Genomic DNA, 19,568 nt, shown 5'->3' with positions numbered 1-19,568 from the left:
GGGGGCTGGGAGCTGAGGCTTGGGTTTCAGAGGTCAGATCCCAGGGAGAGGACTGGAGTTGGCTGAGTGAACATAGCCTGAAGGGGGCTAGTGCGCCACAGCTAGATGGGAGGGAGTCCAGGAAAAAGTCTGAAACTGCCTAATAGGCAAGAGACCATTGTTTCAGGGTGTGCGAGGAGAGGAGATTCAGAGCACTGCCTAAACGAGCTCCAGAGACTGGCACGAGCTGTGGCTATCAGTGTGGACCCCAGAGATGAGCATGAGATGCTAAGGCTGCTGCTGCAACCAGCAAGAATCCTGTGTGCAAGCACAGATCACTATCCACACCTCACTTCCTGGGAGCCTGTGCCGTCCACCACTGCCAGGGTCCTGTGATCCAGGGACAACTTCCACGGGAGAACATACGGAGCGCCGCAGGCTGTTGAAACATCACCTCGGCCTCTGCCACAGCAGGCTCACCCACATTCCGTACCCCTCCGTCCCGTCCCCCGGACTGAGTAAGCCAGAGCCCCCAAGTCAACTGCTACTTTAACCCCGTCCTGTCTGGGCGGGGAACAGATGCCCTCAGGTGACCTACACAGAGAGGCGGGGTCAAATCCAAAGCTGAACCCCAGGAGCTATGCAAACAAAGAAGGGTAAGGGAAATTTCTCCCAGCAGCCTCAGAAGCAGCAGATTAAATCTCCACAATAAACGTGATGTACCCTTCATCTCTGGAATACCTGAATAGACAACGAATCATCCCAAAATTGAGGCAGTGGACATTAGGAGCAACTGTAGACTTAGGGTTAGCTTTCTGCATCTAACTTGTTTCTGGTTTTACGTTTATCTTGGTTTAGTATTTACAGCTAATTACCAATAGTAATTAGCTGTAAATCAATCTTTTATTGATTGGGTTGCTCTCTTCCTTTTTTTATATATATTTTTTGCTTTTTTCCTTTTCTCTTTTTGTGAGTGTGTATGTGTATGCTTCGTTGTGTGATTTTCTCTGTACAGCTTTGCTTTTCCCATTTGCCTAGGGTTCTGTCTGTCCGTTTTTTTGTTAGTATAGTGTTTAGCACTTGTTATCATTGGTGGATTTGTTTCTTGGTTTGGTTGCTCTCTTTCTATCTTTTTTTAAAATTACTTTTAATTTTATTATTGTTAATAATTTTATTTTAATAACTATATTTTCTTTTTCTTTTCTTTCTTTCTTTTTTTTTTTCTCGATTTTCTTCTGAGCCATGTGGCTGACAGGGTCTTGGTGCTCTGGCCAGGTGTCAGGCCTGAGCCTGTGAGGTGGGAGAGCCGAGTTCAGGACACTGGTCCACCAGAGACCTCCTGGCCCGACATAATATCAAATGGCAAAAGCTCTCCCAGAGATCTCCATCTCAATACTAAGACCCAGCTCCACTCAACGGCCAGCAAGCTACAGTGCTGGACAACCTATGTCAAACAACTAGCAAGACAGGAATACAACCACACCCATTAGCAGAGAGGCAGCTAAAATCATACTAAGGTCACAGACACCCCAAAACACACCACCGGACGTGGTCCTGCCCACCAGAAAGACAACATCCAACCTCATCCACCAGAACACAGGCACCAGTCCCCTCTACCAGGAAACCTATACAACCCACTGATTCAACCTTACCCACTGTGAGAACACCAAAAACAACAGGAACTACAAACCTGCAGCCTGTGAAAAGGAGACCCCAAACACAGTAAATTAAGAAAAATGAGAAGACAGAGAAATACACAGCAGATGAAGGAGTAAGGTAAAAACCCACTGGACCAAACAAATGAAGAGGAAAGAGGCAGTCTACCTGAAAAAGAATTCAGAGTAATCATAGTAAAGATGATCCAAAACCTTGGAAACATAATGGAGAAAATACAAGAAACGTTTATAAAGACCTAGAAGAACTAAAGAGCAAACAAACAATGATGAACACAAAAAATGAAATTAAAAATTCTCTAGAAGGAATCAATAGCAGAATAACTGAGGCAGAAGAACAGATAAGTGACCTGGAAGATAAAATAGTGGAAATAACTACTACAGAGCAGAATAAAGAAAAAAGAATAAAACGAATTGAGGACAGTCTCGGAGACTGCTGGGACAACATTAAACTCACCAACATTCGAATTACAGGGCTCCAAGAAGAAGAAGAGAAAAAAAAAAGGGACTGAGAAAATATTTCAAGAGATTATAGTTGAAAATTTCTCTAATATGGGAAAGGAAAGAGTCAAGTCCAGGAAGCACAGAGAGTCCGATACAGAATAAACCCAAGGAGAAACGTGCCAAGACACATATTAATCAAACTATCAAAAATTAAATACAAAGAAAAAATATTAAAAGCAGCAAGAGAAAAGCAACAAATAACACACAAGGGAATCCCCATAATGTTAACAGCTGATCTTTCAGAAGAAACTCTCCAGGCCAGAAGGGAGTGGCAGGACATATTTAAAGTCATGAAAGGGAAAAACCTACAACCAAGATTACTCTACCCAGCAAGGATCTCATTCAGATTTGCCAGAGAATTTAAAATATTTACAGACAAGCAAAAACTATGAGAATTCAGCACCACCAAATGAGCTTTACAACAAATGCTAAAGGAACTTCTCTAGGCAGGAAACACAAGAGAAGGAAAAGATCTACAATAACAAACCCAAAACAATTAAGAAAATGGTAATAGGAACATACATATCGATAACTGCCTTAAATGTAAAAGGATTAAATGCTCCAACCAAAAGACACAGACCGGCTGAATGGATACTATAACAAGACCCATATATATGCTGTCTACAAGAGACCCACTTCAGACCTAGGGACACATATAGACTGAAAGTGAGGGGATGGAAAAAGATATTCCATGCAAATGGAAATCAAAAGAAAGCTGGAGCAGCAATTCTCATATCAGACAAAACACGTCTTAAAATAAAGACTATTACAAGAGACAAAGAAGGACACTACATAATGATCAACGGATCAATCCAAGAAGAAGGTATAACAATTGTAAATATTTATGTACCCAACGTATGAGCACCTCAATACATAAGGCAAATGCTAATAGCCATAAAAGGGGAAATCAACAGTAACACAGTCATAGTGGGGGACGTTAACACCCCACTTTCACCAACAGACATATCATCCAAAATGAAAATAAATAAGGAAACACAAGATTTAAATGATACATTAAACAAGATGGACTTAATTGATATTTACAGGACATTCCATCCAAAAACAACAGAATACACTTTCTTCTCAAGTGCTCATGGAACATTCTCCAGGATAGATCATATCTTGGGTCACAAATCAAGCCTTGGTAAATTTAAGAAACCTGAAATCGTATCAAGTATCTTTACGGACCACAACGCTATGAGAGTAGATACCAATTACAGGAAAAAAATCTGTAAAAAATACAAACACATGGAGGCTAAACAATACACTACTAAATAACCAAGGGATCACTGAAGAACTCAGAGGAAATCAAAAAATACCTAGAAACAAATGACAATGAAAACATGAAGAACCAAAACCTACGGGAAGCAGCAAAAGCAGTTCTAAGGGGGAAGTTTATAGCAATACAATCCTACCTCCAGAAACAAGAAACATCTCAAATAAACCACCTAACCTTACACCTAAAGCAATTTGAGAAACAAGAACAAAAAAACCTGAAGTTGGCAGAAGAAATCATAAAGATCAGATCAGAAATAAATGAAAAAGAAATGAAGGGAACGATAACAAAGATCAATAAAACTAAAAGCTGGTTCTTTGAGAAGATAAACAAAATTGATAAACCATTAGCCAGACTCATCAAGAAAAAAAGGGAGAAGACTCAAATCAATAGAATTAGAACTGAAAAAGGAGAAGTAACAACTGACACTGCAGAAACACAAAGGATCATGAGCAATTACTACAAGCAACTATATGCTTATTGGACAGGAAGAAATGCACAAATTTCTAGGAAAGCACAACCTTCTGAGACTGAACCAGGAAGAAATAGAAAATATAAGCAGACCAATCACAAGCACTGAAATTGAAACTGTGATTAAAAATCTTCCAGCAAACAAAAGCCCAGGACCAGATGGCTTCACAGGCAAATTCTATCAAACATTTAGAGAAGAGCTAACACCTAATCTTCTCAAACTCTTCCAAAATATAACAGAGGAAGGAACACTCCCAAACTCAACCTACGAGACCACCATCACCCTGATACCAAAACCAGACAAAGATGCCACAAAACAAGAAAACTATAAGCCAGTATCACTGATGAACACAGATGCAAAAATCCTCAACAAAATAATAGCAAACGGAAGCCAACTGCACATTAAAAGGATCATACACCATGATCAAGTGGGGTTTATTCCAGGAATGCAAGGATTCTTCAATATATGAAAATCAATCAATGTGATACACCATATTAACAAATTGAAGAATAAAAACCATATGATCAACTCAATAGATGCAGAAAAAGCTTTTGACAAAATTCAACACCCATGTATGATAAAAACCCTCTAGAAAGCAGGCATAGAGGGAACTTACCTCAACATAATGAAGGCCATATATGAGAAACCTACAGCCAACATCATTCTCAATGGTGAAAAACTGAAACCATTTCCATTAAGATCAGGAACAAGACAAGGTTGCCCACTCTCACCACTGAAAGATAGATTTCAAGTTTTAAGCACAGCAATCAGAGAAGAAAAGAAGTAAAAGGAATCCAAACTGGAAAAGAAGAAGTAAAACTGTCACTGTTTGCAGATGACATGATACTATACATAGAGAATCCTAAAGATGCTACCAGAAAACTACTAGAGCTAATCAATGAATTTGGTAAAGTAGCAGGATACAAAATTAATGCACAGAAATCTCTGGCATTCCTATACACTAATGATGAAAAATCTGAAAGAGAAATCAAGGAAACACTCCCATTAACCAGTGCAGCAAAAAGAATAAAATACCTAGGAATAAATCTACCTAAGGAGACAAAAGACCTGTATGCAGAAAAGTGTAAGACACTGATGAAAGAAATTAAAGATGATACAAATAGATGGAAAGATATACCATGTCTTGGATTGGAAGAATCAACATTGTGAAAATAACTATACTACCCAAAGCATTTTACAGATTCAGTGCAATCCCTATCAAACTACCAATGGCATTTTCCACAGAACTAGAACAAAAAATTTCACAATTTGTATGGAAACACAAAAGAACCCGAATAGCCAAAGCAATCTTGAGAAAGAAAAATGGAGCTGGAGGAATCAGGCTTCCTGACTTCAGACTATACAACAAAGCTACAGTAATCAAGACAGCATTGTACTGGCACAAAAACAGAAATATAGATCAATGGAACAGGATAGAAAGCCCAGAGATAAACCCACGCACATATGGTCACCTTATCTTTGATAAAGGAGGCAAGAATATACAATGGAGAAAAGAGAGCCTCTTCAATACGTGGTGCTGGGAAAATTCGACAGCTACATGTAAAAGAATGAAATTAGAACACTCCTTACACCATACACAAAAATAAACTCAAAATGGATTAAAGACCTAAATGTAAGGCCAGACACTATAAAACTCTTAGAGGAAAACATAGGCAGAACACTCTATGACATAATCACAGCAAGATCCTTTTTGACCCACCTCCTAGAGGAGTGGAAGTAAAAATAAAAGTAAACACATAGGACCTAATGAAACTTAAAAGCTTTTGCACAGCAAAGGAAACCACAAACAAGACGAAAGACACCCCTCAGAATGAAAGAAAATAGTTACAAACGAAGCAACTGACAAAGGATTAGTCTCCAAAATATACAAGCATCTCATGCAGCTCAATATCAAAGAAACAAACAACCCAATCCAAAAATGGGCAGAAGACCTAAATAGACATTTCTCCAAAGAAGATATAGATTGCCAACAAACACATGAAAGGATGCTCAACATCACTAATCATTAGAGAAATGCAAATCAAAACTACAATGAGGTATCACCTCACACTGGTCAGAATGGCCATCATCAAAAAATCTAGAAACAATAAATGCTGGAGAGGGTGTGGAGAAAACAGAACCCTCTTGCATGTTGGTGGGAAGGTAAATTGATATAGCCACTACGGAGAACAGTATGGAGGTTCCTTAAAAAACTAAAAATAGGGCTTCCCTTGTCACGCAGTGGTTAAGAATCCACCTGCAATGCAGGAGACACGGGTTCGAGACCTGGTCTGGGAAGATCCCACATGCTATGGAGCAACGAAGCCTGTGTGCCACAACTAGAGCCTGCAATCTAGAGCCCGTGACCCACAACTACTGAGTATGTGTGCCACAACTATTGAAGCCTGCATGCCATAGAGTCTGTGCTCTGCAACAAGAGAAGCCACTGCAACGAGATGTCTGCACACTGCAATGAAGAGTAGCCCCCTCTCACTGCAACTAGAGAAAGCCCACGTGCAGCAACAGAAAGCCAACACAGCCAAAAATAAATAAAATTAATTAATTTAAAAATAAAAAGTATAACTACCATATGACCCAGCAATCCCACTACTGGGCATATACCCTGAGCAAACCATAAGTCAAAAAGAGTCATGTACCACTATGTTCACTGCAGCACTATTTACAATAGCCAGGACATGGAAGCAACCTAAGTGTCCATCGACAGATGAATGGATAAAGAAGATGTGGCACATATATACAATGGAATATTACTCAGCCATAAAAAGAATCGAAATTGAGTTATTTGTAGTGAGGTGGATGGACCTAGAGACTGTCAAACAGAGTGAAGTAAGTAAGAAAGAGAAAAACAAATACCGTATGCTAACACATATATATGGAATTAAAAAAAAAAAAGCAACAATGGTTCTGAAGAACCTAGGGGCAGGACAGGAATAAAGACGCAGACATATAGAATGTACTTCAGGACACGAGGACGGGGAAGGGTAAGCTGGGACAAAGTAAGAGAGTGGCATGGACATATATACACTACCAAATGTAAAATAGATAGCTAGTGGGAAGCAGCCGCATAGCACCGGGAGACCAGCTCAGTGCTTGTGACCACCTAGAGGGGTGAGATAGGGATGGGGGGAGGGATACGCAAGAGGGAGGAGATATGGGGATATATGTATACATATAGCTGATTCACTTTGTCATACAGCAGAAACTAACACACCATTTTAAAGCAATTATACTCCAATAAAGATGTTAAAAATAAATTTTTAAAAAGGGATGAACTATTGATAGACACAAGAAATTGAATGAACTTCAATGAAATTACGCTGAGTGAAGAAAACCAATGTCAAAAAAGATACAAAATGCATAATTCCATTTATGTAACAATTTGTAAAATAACGTAAGTATAAACATGGGGAAACAGAATAGTGGTGGCCAGAGGCTAGGGATGGGGGTGGAGGGGATGGGAGAGGAGTGGCTGTAAAAGGGGTCAGACAAGGGAGTCTTGTGGTGATGATTCAATTGAGTTTCTTGATTGCTGTGTGGGTTATGCAAGGCTACACATGTGATAAAACTGTGTAGAGCTATAAACACACACACACAAATGGTACATGTATACCTCGTGAAATCTTAATAAGGTCTATGAATTGTGCCAATATCAGTATTTTGATTTTACTACTGAACTATAGTTGTATAAGATGTTAACACTGGGTGAGGCTGAGAGAAGGGTAAGCGGGACTTCCTTGTACATTTGTTTGCAACTTCCTATGAACCTATAACTATTTCAAAATATAAAGAAAAAAATATAATTTTAAATATGTCTTTTGTATTTTGTTCTAAGTTCAAATGTGTCAGTAATCAAAATAAAAACTAAATGATTCTTATTAGATGAAGATCATGAATTTAGATTTTTAAAAGGCAGTATCCAGTTATTATTTGCTTAAAATACAACTAAAACAAAATCACAAATAAGGGTGAAAATGAAGGAATGGAAAAAAAACAATGTACCATGCAAATGCTAAGTAAAAGAAACCACCCCTGCCCCAGAAGCCAGAACAATCCTTTTAAAAAATGTGTATGCATTCAGAATTCTCTAATGGACTCTCATCCATTCAGAGTAGACAACCTTCTAATCTCTACATGATGTGGCTTCCCATTACCTCTCAGACCTTTTCTCTTTCACCCTCTCTCTTGTTCACTCTACCTATGTTAGCAGTGCTGGATTTCTTTCTGTTCCTTGAACACATCCAGGCAAGCTCCCATCTCAGAGTTTTCACACTTCAGTTCACTCTGTCTGGAGCCCTTCTCTCCCATGTGTCCATATTGCTCACTCTCTCATTTCTTATATTTGTCCCAATATCATCTTCCATAACCAATCTACTCATTGCAACTACTGCCATCACCACACATCATTCCTTATCCTCCTCCCTGTTATTTTTCTCCATAGTTACTTATAACAATCTAACATTCTATATATTACTTATTTTGTGCATTGTCTATCTATCCCGCTATCATATAAAGGCCATAAGAGAAGGGATTTTTGGTCATTTTCTTCATTGCCATATCCCTAGTATGTTTAAAAATGTTTTTTTTAATTTCACAAACATAAATATAACCTCAAGTTTGTATACACAGAGTAGTTTTATGCAATTCTTTGATTTAATCCTCACAATGATTCTATGGATTTTGAAATCTCATTTCCATTTTATTTGGAAACTGAAAATAAAATAGGTTCCATAATTTGTCCAAGAACAAAGAAAAAACAAACAGGACAATCTAGACTTTAACCCATGATCTCCAGAGCTCTTTTCATTCTTTCAGAGCTAAAACACCACAGCTGATGTTTAGCATCATAAAGCATGAATCACCAAACAGATTCTGGGATTAAAAATATTCAATATGATGTCATCCAATAAACCTAATGCAAAGAAATGTATCAGATTCAGACCTCTTAGTGCCTTGATATGCCCTTAAAACCACTCTGCAAAGCCTGCCATGTATAAAGGATGGATTCACCTCTCCCCCAATACAGTCTTCCACTTTCAGGGTCAACTCTGGGAGGACAGCACGGCTATCGCACTGACATATACAATTCAGAGTTTGTTAAAGACTGTGGGAGAAGCATGATGTCTACCATCTGCCTCATTCTGTCAAATTGTGTTTTTTCAGTCAGCTGAGGCTTTTTGTTTTATCATTTTATAAGCTATCAGCTCAGCTTCAGAATCTCATAAAATTGTGCAAACATGCAAACTAAAGCATCTGAATAAAATACACCAACTGTACACACATATACCCCAACACATCAAGGAAGGACTTTTGGTTAAATGATCATTTTACTGTCTCACAGTACATTTCAAACAAAAACAAAATTTTAACACTATTTACCTCAAGTATTTTATCTCCAGTTTTAAGAGCATTTGTTTTTCCTGCTGGACTGTCTTCCAAAACTTGTTTGATAAATATACCCTTAAGCTCCTCTCCATTCTTCAGGCGTTTTATAACAGTTTGTCCACCAACAATACTAATACCAAGAGATACATCTGGTTCTCTAAAAATCTCAACACTGTAAAAACAAAAAAACAAAATTCACTCATGAACAAGGTAATCTGTTGTACTGTCACTATGTTTAATGTGTACCATAACCTTGTGACTCATATTCTATATAAATATATTTTCACAAATGTTATAAAAGTTATATTTAGCTCCAAAATTATAAGATTCTATCAATACTTCATGGCATATGTGAAAATGTAAATTCTGAAAACGATTTCCAAAACAACAAATACAACTCTTAATATTGAGAGATTTAGCAAGGACTTAATGTTCTCATATCCCACCACCATATATTTTCTGTGATGAGTCCCTTTCATCTATATCATAACATTCGCAAAGAATGAATTAAGGAAATAACTAATGGGTGGAAAAAAAATCAAGAAAGTCACATGTATCATTTTGGCAAAAAGCAGAAACCTTCAGAATAAAATAAACTTGCCACTGATAGGCTCACTGCCCATACTGCTTTTCCCAGTCACCTGTTTTAACCTATGGTTCTTTACGTGGAGGACAGATTTTATACTTCCAAAGGCTGGAAAGGTTTTCTCTTCTTCCTACATCCACATCATTTTCATAAAGTATAGAATAAAACTTGCCCCTCAAAATATTATGAATTTTGTTCAAACTGCACAGACATGGCCAATAATTAATTCCAAAAAGTAGTTCAGAAAACAGCTCTTAAGAGTTTTTAAGACAAAACTCAAAAGTGCAATAAAAGAACAATTTGGGTGGCATGGTGGAATTAATGCATGAAGATAGAGACAGCAGCTAAAGGAAGACTTTTATAACCTTAATAAAGTACAGCCCTGGTGACTACCTAAAACCATGAGAGCATCCAAGGGAGCATCGGCACAACACACTGTTAGTGCAAACGAGGCATAAACTTGGACTAACACAAGAGGAGGAGGGTGCTATGTGATAGAAGCCTTAACTATTGTTGTTGTTTGAAAAAAAGACCTTCACTGCATTCAAGGCAGGCCTACCTGCTTTGCTTAGTGATACAGTGAGAAAGAATACTTAGTCCATCACAGATGGACATTTGTAAGTTGCTTTCTCTGAAAGAGTACGACAAAGATTTTCCTAATATTGGTTTCGGTCATTTTGCCCGACTAAAAATCTCTAGATAAGACAAAATGAAACTAAAATTTAGGCCAGTGTACGTGTGAACTATGGCAGTCATTAGAGAATTACTGAATGATACTATGAAGTTAAAGAAAAGAGCAACTAATTGCATTGTCCTATTGAGAAAGCCAATAATGTCATCAACATACATTCTTGGTGGTCCCCAGTGGCTGAAGTTTGGAGTTTCTTCTCCTTCACCTTCTTCTCTCTCAGGTAATTCACTGAGGAGAAAGAAAGGAAAAAACACACACACAGATAACTTACAACACACTTCTTATTATTAAAGGTTCCTGAAAAGTTTTACATTACACAATCTATATGTAGTTAAATTGTTCTTAATTTCTAAGCTTTAACAATATTTACATCAGGGCTTCCCTGGTGGCGCAGTGGTTGAGAGTTCACCTGCCGATGCAGGGGACACGGGTTCGTGCCCCGGTCTGGGGAGATCCCACATGCCACGGAGTGGCTAGGCCCGTGAGCCATGGCCGCTGGGCCTGCACATCCGGAGCCTGTGCTCCGCAACGGGAGAGGCCACAACAGTGAGAGGCCCGCGTACCACAAAAAAAAAAAAAAAATTACATCAATAGTTAACTATCCACATACAAAGCAAAGATATATTGCTTTAGCATTCAACTTAACAAATATCCACCCAGCACCAGAAAATCATTGATTATAAACACTTTTATTGGTGACACTCTAGATGTTATTTTCTAAAAATCTGTGTTTGAATTTGTATGATTTCGTATTTGTTTCTAGAACAGCATTTAAATATTATAAAATATATTTCTTAAAATTTGGTGTGATTGACCAGCCAACAGTCTAGTATAAACTTACACAAACCGCTGAAATGATTAAACAGTCAGTAAACATGATTGTTCTTTCTAGATTTTTCTGTCTCTCTAACCCTAAATAATTTCCCTGTCACTTGTATCCCATAAATATTTTGTGTAGTTACACAGCACTTTTCAGTTTACAGAGAGATTTCTTAAACAATGTGATTCTCCCACCTACCACCACCATACTTTCACCCATCAAGTTATGTTAATGGAACTGCCTAGCGGAATACTGTAAAATGCTGAATTACAGAGTAGTTATAAAAGTAATGTTGTCTAATAGGGTAGAGACACTACCATCTATTATCTGGAAGAGGAGTCAGGATTTCTAAGCTGCAGTCTAACCTGTACCACAAAATAGGTGTGTGCCTTTGGATCACCAAATGAAATGACTTATGTGATATTGTCAGTTGTATTACTCTACACAAAAATGTAGGGACCACCTCTTCCATTTCATTTTCACAAAAACCCTGTGAAGTAAGCACAGCAGGTCATATTACTATATTTTCCCCATGAGGCTCAGAGAAGGCTCAGATGTACTACACAATCTCTCCACAGTATCCAAATCTTTCTTTCAGCATGAAGTTTCAATGTTCCATTCTCCTCTGAACTCTCAAATAAGTCCTATAAAAAGTATAAAACTCCAACTACTTGCCACTCTACAACTTTCTAGGATATAATGGTTTAAGGCTGTGTGAAAAGGAGAAAGTGAAAAATTTGGACAATCTAAAAATCAGTTAAGGAATTGAGATCATTAGGGATCACTGACATCTCACCCACTGCAGACAGCCTTCTTGCCTTAGCCAGTCTATTTTTTATGATTAAAAGCATCATAGAATTCAAGGAAAAACAACTTGGCAGATACTTGCCAGTTACCTATCTAATGTCTTCTCTCCCCATCTTCCTTACCCAACAACATAACCCCCCTTTATTCCAGGTGGCACTATGCCCAGCTTTAAAAAAATAAATTTTCTGGACTTCCCTTCGGCTAATGGTAACTGTGTGCCATAGCTCTGATCAGCAACAAGGAAGCAGAAGTCCCCACATGAGATTTCCAGGAAAACTCACTAAATGGAGGGAGAATCATCTGACAGGAGCCTTTTGCTCTATGCTCTTCCCCTTCTTCTTGCCTAGAAGGCAGAGGTGATTATTGGTGGGGAAGCATCCATCTTAAAATCATGAAGAAACCATGAGGACTAAAGCAATACATTGACGACAGCAGAGCAGAAAGAAGATGTCTAAGACCCTGACAGGACTTCTTCAGGACTTTTTTACATGAAGAAAATTAAGCCCTAGTTGAGTTAAGCCACACTAAAAGTGTGTGTGGGGAGATGGGGGCAGGGGATTGTTTATAAGCAGCTAAATGCCATCGCTAAATGGCACACATGATTCCACCAATTTAAGTGAAGTCTTCACTTTATCATATCACATTATTATTCTTGGCACGTATGCATATATGTTCACTGGATAATTGTAATCATAGCATAAATTTTCATATTTTATCTTATAATAGTAACAAGGATTAAATGAGATATGACTGGCATTTAACTGAGGCTCAACCAATATGCATTTCCTTAACAATTTTTTCACTTGAATTTAAATCAAAAATTTCCCCAAGATTATCATAATCTTCATAATTTCTTATTTAATAGCATCTTAATAGTCCATGGTATTGATGTAATTTGCCTGCTATCCCAAAATATAATGCACTTAGATTATGTCTTGTTTATATGGAATATAGACATTAATGCAAGGAATATCTTCATACTCTGCTGTATTTTAGTATTCTCCTTTAAGTAGATATTAATTGAAGTAAGATTGAAAGCTAAAAACCAAACCAACACTAAAACCTTCCTCCTCTCCATTTTCCACTTTCCTGTACCCTAATTGTGACAGGCGTGATAATACGAAATAAATATTTGGTCCTTGTCCCTGGTTCCTGCCACAGAGCTTCTAAAACCCTTGGAGTTTTCCAAACGATAGGGGTGACAGGAGCATTTTTTGTTATTCATAACAAGCCCCTCTCAACCGTACGTGAGTTGATGTTAATAAGGTGTCTCTAGGTAGGGCTACAGACAGTTTCAGGATGGGGGTTGATTGCCAGAGAAGCAGCTGTGTGATTACAGTTAGAACTTTCAGCCCTACCCCCACCTCTGGGAAGGGGAAAGGGGCTAGAGATGGAGCTCAGTCACCAATGGCCAATGATGTAATCAATCATGCCTGCATAATGGAGCCACCATAAACCACCCACCACCCCGGCCCCTCCAAACAACAGGGTTGAGAGAGCCTGCAGGTTGGAGGACACATTAAAGTGCTGGGAGGGTGATGTGACCCACGAGAGCATGGAAGCTCTTGCACCCCACACACCCCCTTCCCTGGCTTATGCATCTCTTCCACTTGTCTATTCCAGAGTTGCACCCTTTGTAATAAACCAGTAATAGTGAAGCACTTTCCTGAGTTCTATGAGCCATCCTAGCAAATTATCCAACCTTAGGAAGGTGTTATGGGAACCCTCAATTTATAGCCAGTTGGTCAGAGTAGAGTTGGCAACCTGGAATTCATGACTGGCATCTGAAGTTGGGGCAGTCTTACGGGACTGAGCCCTTCACCTTTGGGGACTGCACTAACTCCAGGTAGTTATGTCAGAATTGAAATGAATTTTAGGGTACACAGTGTCCAGAGAATCAGAGAATTGGTTGTTGGGTGGAGGAAAAAACTCACACATTTGGTGTCACTAGTTTGTGAGCAAAAACAGTTCATGATAGGTATTAAGAAAAAAAAAGTATGTATTTTTATTATGGCACATGTATAATATCATTATAAGAATTAAATTCTTAGATTTAAAATTACCTAAAATAGAATGGAAACCAAGCTTTAACATTAGTATGGGCTGTATGCTTTTCTATTAAAAAAAATTAAAAATATCCTAAACTGCTGGCTTTCACATACAATATTAGGCAAAGGGGGAAAAATTTTGTCTAAAATATGGACAATTTTAGTTTTCTTTAAGAAAATGTATGACAAAAGGATTTATTCTGTTAGAAGAGACTTTTTCAAAGCATATTATCCTTTTTCAGGAAATTGATAAACACATATTTTGTTCACATTACTTCATACCTAAAGAGGGATAAAACTTTCAAAAACATAGTGTGATTAGTTTTAGAAATACAGTCACAGGAGACAAGCAATTATACAAAATAATGTAGTCACTTTACACTGATAAATGCATATACCTTTCAACCCAAATTAAAATTTAACTGAGAAAGTAAAATACTTTTACTGCACATATTAAGGTGTAAATTTGCACAAATGTACTTGAATCTTTCACAAAAGAATTCTAACCTCTAATTTTATAATTTGCACTTCGATTAGACATGGTCAATAGCTCAATCAGTTAGAATCTCAAGTCTTAAAATAACTGAACTTTTGCCTTTTACATTTAACCAGAGTTTTATAACCACTTTTTCCCTAAAGGAATTAACCATCTAATAGAAACAATGCTTTTTATTTTTAGTTCAGTCCTTTATAACAAATGCCCAAAGTTATAATTCATTACAGATTTGGGAGGAAAGATGGAGTGCCCCATTAATGAACAAGTGGATATTAATAGTAAGACTTCATCATAATATACGTCTTTGAGAATAAAATTTTCAACATCATACAAAAATCAGATGAATCTAGATGGCCAAGGTGACCTTTCCTTTTTTTTTCCCACAAATGATAATATTTTATTATAGAAAAAGCATCCCAAATATAGGATTTCGTAAACACTGGTAGGTGAACAAGTGCAACTTTAAAAGTAAATACAAAGTAAAGAGGCAAAACCTACAAGCATTTTGCCTTTATGAGAAAATGTACTGTTCTCCTGCAGAGGTGATCCCACCCAGAGCACGAATGTGGCTCCATCTCCCATAAAGGCATCAGGTTTGCTTTCTGAACTATGCCCAGTTTAACAATTTCAAAATGATGGTAAGAATATACCTTTTTTTCATGTGAAATTTCTTTTTTTTGTGTGTGTGTGGTACGCAGGCCTCTCACTGCTGTGGCCTCTCCCATTGCGGAGCACAGGCTCCGGACGCGCAGGCTCAGCGGCCATGGCTCACAGGCCCAGCCACTCTGCGGCATGTGGGATCTTCCCAGACCGGGGCACGAACCCGCGTCCCCTGCATCGGCAGGTGGACTCTCAACCACTGCGCCACCAGGGAAGCCCTTCATGTGAAATTTCTATACACTAAACCATATGAGGGTGAAGCAGACTTGGTACCCCAAAATGACGTAAGCAGGAAGGGTTATGGTTGTACCTATCTCAAGATTTCGTTTTCCTCTTAAAATATAGATTCTACATGGCAATTTTCTGTGACACACCACAGGGAATATGAGCTTTTGGAACCAGGCAGAATAGGCACTAGTGTTTTCCAAACTAGTAGGGCTAGTTATACAAATGTTACACTATGACTTTGAAGTTACAAAGCAAATTATTACCTGATACCAGTATACATAAAAAATCAGGCATTCTTTTTTTTTTTTTTTTTTTTGCTGTACGCGGGCCTCTCACTGCTGTGGCCTCTCCCGTTGCGGAGCACAGGCTCCGGACACACAGGCTCCGCGGCCATGGCTCGCGGGCCCAGCCGCTCCGCGGCATGTGGGATCCTCCGGGATCGGGGCACGAACCCGTGTCCCCTGCATCGGCAGGCGGACTCTCAACCACTGCGCCACCAGGGAGGCCCAAAATCAGGCATTCTTGTACATGAAAGTTTAAAATGACACAGACATGGTGCTCAGTAAAAGAAGCCATATACAAAAAAGTACCTACTGCATGATAACATTTACATGAGTTCTAGCATTGAAAAAATAATTTACAGTATTAGAAGTCAGGGGCAAGGGGGAACTTTCTGGGTGGATGGAAATGTTCAATATCTTGATTGGGGTGTTGGTAACATGAACGTATACATTTATCAAAATTAAGAAAATTGTCCTGTAAAATTGCATTTAAGACATTTGTTAAGAAACAGAAGTTTAAGCCATAAAGGGTTAGTTGCTTCCTTAGGTCTCTCCCTTTTCTCTTCTGACCTTCTGTAGAGCCTGGGTTAGCAATCAAATATCTAATTATATTTTCATAGGCATTAATGTAATATTCTTATGTGCCTCTTGTCCTAATTTCTCACATTCATCTTCACCTGCAGTGACTGGCATCTGCAACAGCATGCCACAGCATGGTAAAAACAGGAAAGTGTCACATACATGAGGCCACAAACTCCTTGGAAACCTCCCCTTTTTACTCCCAACTCAAACATTCCAGAGTAGTCCTCTCTCAAATGTACATATTTATTCTCTCCTTTACCCTCAGTCTTCTACCAGTATTCTGAATTTACACATAATTTTTGGCAGTAGAACTCAAAGGTAAAACTATTAGATACTCACTGTTTACTTAGAAGGCACTAAATGCCAGGCAGTGCTGGGGACTTAAAATATCACATTAATTCACTTAATCCTTTCCCCAGCTATGACACTCTGCCTCCTATTTCACCTTCCACTATTCAAAGCAAAGTATCCAATACCTGAAAGTATTTCTTTTCATTTTCATTCTATTATACCTACAACATGATTTTTTTTTTCAATTTAGCATTTTTTTTTCATCTTTCACCTCAAGTTCATCATCCTACCAGGCTTTAGCCTCTGACACCTTCCTTGTTTTACTTACTGTGACTTGATTCTATTTTATTTCTTAAAAAAAAAAAAAAAACTCTACAATCTCCTTGAGTGTTTTAATAAACTCAGCAACAATGAATACCCTAGATACCCCTCAGGGCCCATGATCCTATCACTGTCATCCAGCATCACTGCCAGCCTCCTTTCATTAAACATTTACTATGTTCAAGGCATTATATGAAGCCCTTTATATTCACTCTTATTGAACCTTAGAACTACCTACTTTATAAGTGAGGAAATACAGACACAAGGGAAACCCTCTCAGGCTCATGAAGTCATAAATAAAAAAGAGCATATTTGAACAGCACCAAAATATATCTATACTGCAAATCTCCTATTAGTCTGAGAAATGCCATGCCCCCCACTGATGGGCACACCCATGTCTTCAGGCAGCAGGTGATGACAGAAGTGATATAGAAAAAGACTAAAACAAGGTGAATTCTGAAAACTTGATCTCAAGTGACGTTATGAAGAAAAGGATACTCAGAACAAGATCACTTAGATCCCTTTCAGAGTTATCATGCTCCGCCTGCCCACCGTCTTCCCTTCCTAGAGATCGCCAGTTTCAGGGTGCATCTAACCTCTTAATATCAGTCCTACCTCCAAAGGTAAGGAGAAGTTGGCTTGATGCAAAAGCACAGTGCACACTGAATAACTCTGCTGGGCCCTACACAAAAATTAATGCAAAGAAGAAACTGTAAAATAGCATATAGCATTTAGCACTAGATGACAACCTGATGATCTGAAAGACTATATTCTGAAAAGAATCTATGCATTATTCAGGAAGTCTCCTGAGTAGCAATAAATATTCACCTATGGGGACTTCCCGGGTGGCGCAGTGGTTGGGGGTCTGCCTGCCGATGCGGGGGGTGCGGGTTCATGCCCCAGTCCAGGGAGATCCCACATGCTGTGGAGCGGCTGGGCCCGTGGGCCACGGCCGCTGGGCCTGCGCGTCCGGAGCCTGTGCTCCGCGGCGGGAGAGGCCACAGCAGTGAGAGGCCCACATACCGGAAAAAAAAAAAAAAAAATCACCTATGAACCTAACTCCATGGGGCATACCCTGAAAGATTAAAAATGGGAGTATGATTTACAGGAACTCTTCTGGAGCCTGCTGAGATTTAAGTATATCCTAAATCTATGATGGCAAGCCAAAAAAACAGCATTCAAATGCAAGACTGATCTCCCAAGACAAAGATTAGGCTGGAGCCCTTAAATGTCTGCGCCAGCACAAGAAAACAGCTTGTCAAAGTACTCACTTCAGGAGTAAAGTCTTATCTGCTCTCTCTGAAGCTGGGAGAATTGAGTAAGACACAACTGATAGAATGTTTCATCTTCTGCAGAAGGAAGGAGGGGGTGGGCTTAGAAATTTGTTTAAATCTTTTCCAATCTACAGTTACAGTTCTATAGTCTGAAAAGCAGCCTCATTTCTGAATTCTTTGGCCAGATTCAATTATTAACACTCAGCACAAGAGAAGTTTAAAAAATAAAAGTGTCTCGTTTGAAAAGTAATTTGATCACATAAAAAAGTTGAAACATGTTCCTAACTCCTCCAGCGCTTACACTGCAAAGCATCTCTCTTAAAAAAACAAACCCTGGGGCTTCCCTGGTGGCGCAGTGGTTGAGAATCTGCCTGCTAATGCAGGGGACACGGGTTCGAGCCCTGGTCTGGGAAGATCCCACATGCCACACAGCAATTAGGCCCGTGAGCCACAACTACTGAGCCTGTGCGTCTGGAGCCTGCGCTCCACAAGAAGAGAGGCCGCGATAGTGAGAGGCCCGCGCACGGCGATGAAGAGTGGCCCCCGCTCGCCACAACTAGAGAAAGCCCTCGCACAGAAACGAAGACCCAACACAGCCAAAAATAAATAAATAAATTAATTAATTAATTAAAGTACCCTTAATTTAAAAAAAAAATGTATTAAAAAACAAACCCTGGCTGTTTGACACTGCATTCCGTTCCTCTGAGAGTTGCTTAGATCCCTCACACGAGGACCCTGGGCCTGTCAGCTCCTCCCCTCTACACCCTGGTCCAGGTCTGCTGAGTGAAAAGCCACCAGATTCCTCCAACTAGTTGGGCCTATGGGTCTTCCCTTTCCACTCAGAGATGAGCTACACAGAAGCCAGACAACTTTTTACTAAGGTTCTATCTAAAACTCTAGGCAAAGGCCACAGGTCACTGAACAGAGAAGTGATATAAGTCTGAGACACTTCATATAACACAAAATCTTTCTTGGACTAAGGTTTCCAATAAAAGCATTAAGATTCTTTTCCCATATAGGTTATTACAGAACATTGAGTAGAGTTTCCTGGGCTATACAGTAGGTCCCTATTAGTTATCTATTCTATACATATGTTAACCCCAGTCTCCCAATTTATCACTTCCCCCCACGTTTCCCCTTTGGTAACCATAAGTTTGATTTCAAGATCGGTGAGTC

The 19,568-nt window shown here is 39.0% G+C and overlaps 1 protein-coding gene across 3 annotated transcripts in view; it reads right to left on the bottom strand.

Moving 5' to 3' along the window:
• The window catches only part of PATJ (PATJ crumbs cell polarity complex component), a 380,458-nt gene that overhangs the window by 233,830 nt on the left and 127,060 nt on the right, over nt 1-19,568 (bottom strand). For all 3 annotated transcript variants that reach the window (XM_060089886.1, XM_060089883.1, XM_060089884.1), the window contains exons 23-24: nt 10,741-10,812; nt 9,302-9,479 (exon numbers count right to left, since the gene is read on the bottom strand). In XM_060089886.1, the coding sequence (XP_059945869.1) occupies nt 9,302-9,479; nt 10,741-10,812 (250 nt within the window). The remainder of the gene's footprint in view (nt 1-9,301; nt 9,480-10,740; nt 10,813-19,568) is intronic.

This window comes from Mesoplodon densirostris, chromosome 2 (genome assembly GCF_025265405.1).
Source record: "Mesoplodon densirostris isolate mMesDen1 chromosome 2, mMesDen1 primary haplotype, whole genome shotgun sequence".
Taxonomy (NCBI): Eukaryota; Metazoa; Chordata; class Mammalia; order Artiodactyla; family Ziphiidae; genus Mesoplodon; species Mesoplodon densirostris.
Note: the sequence above shows the minus strand (reverse complement) of the source record. Positions and strands in the feature narration are given on the sequence as shown.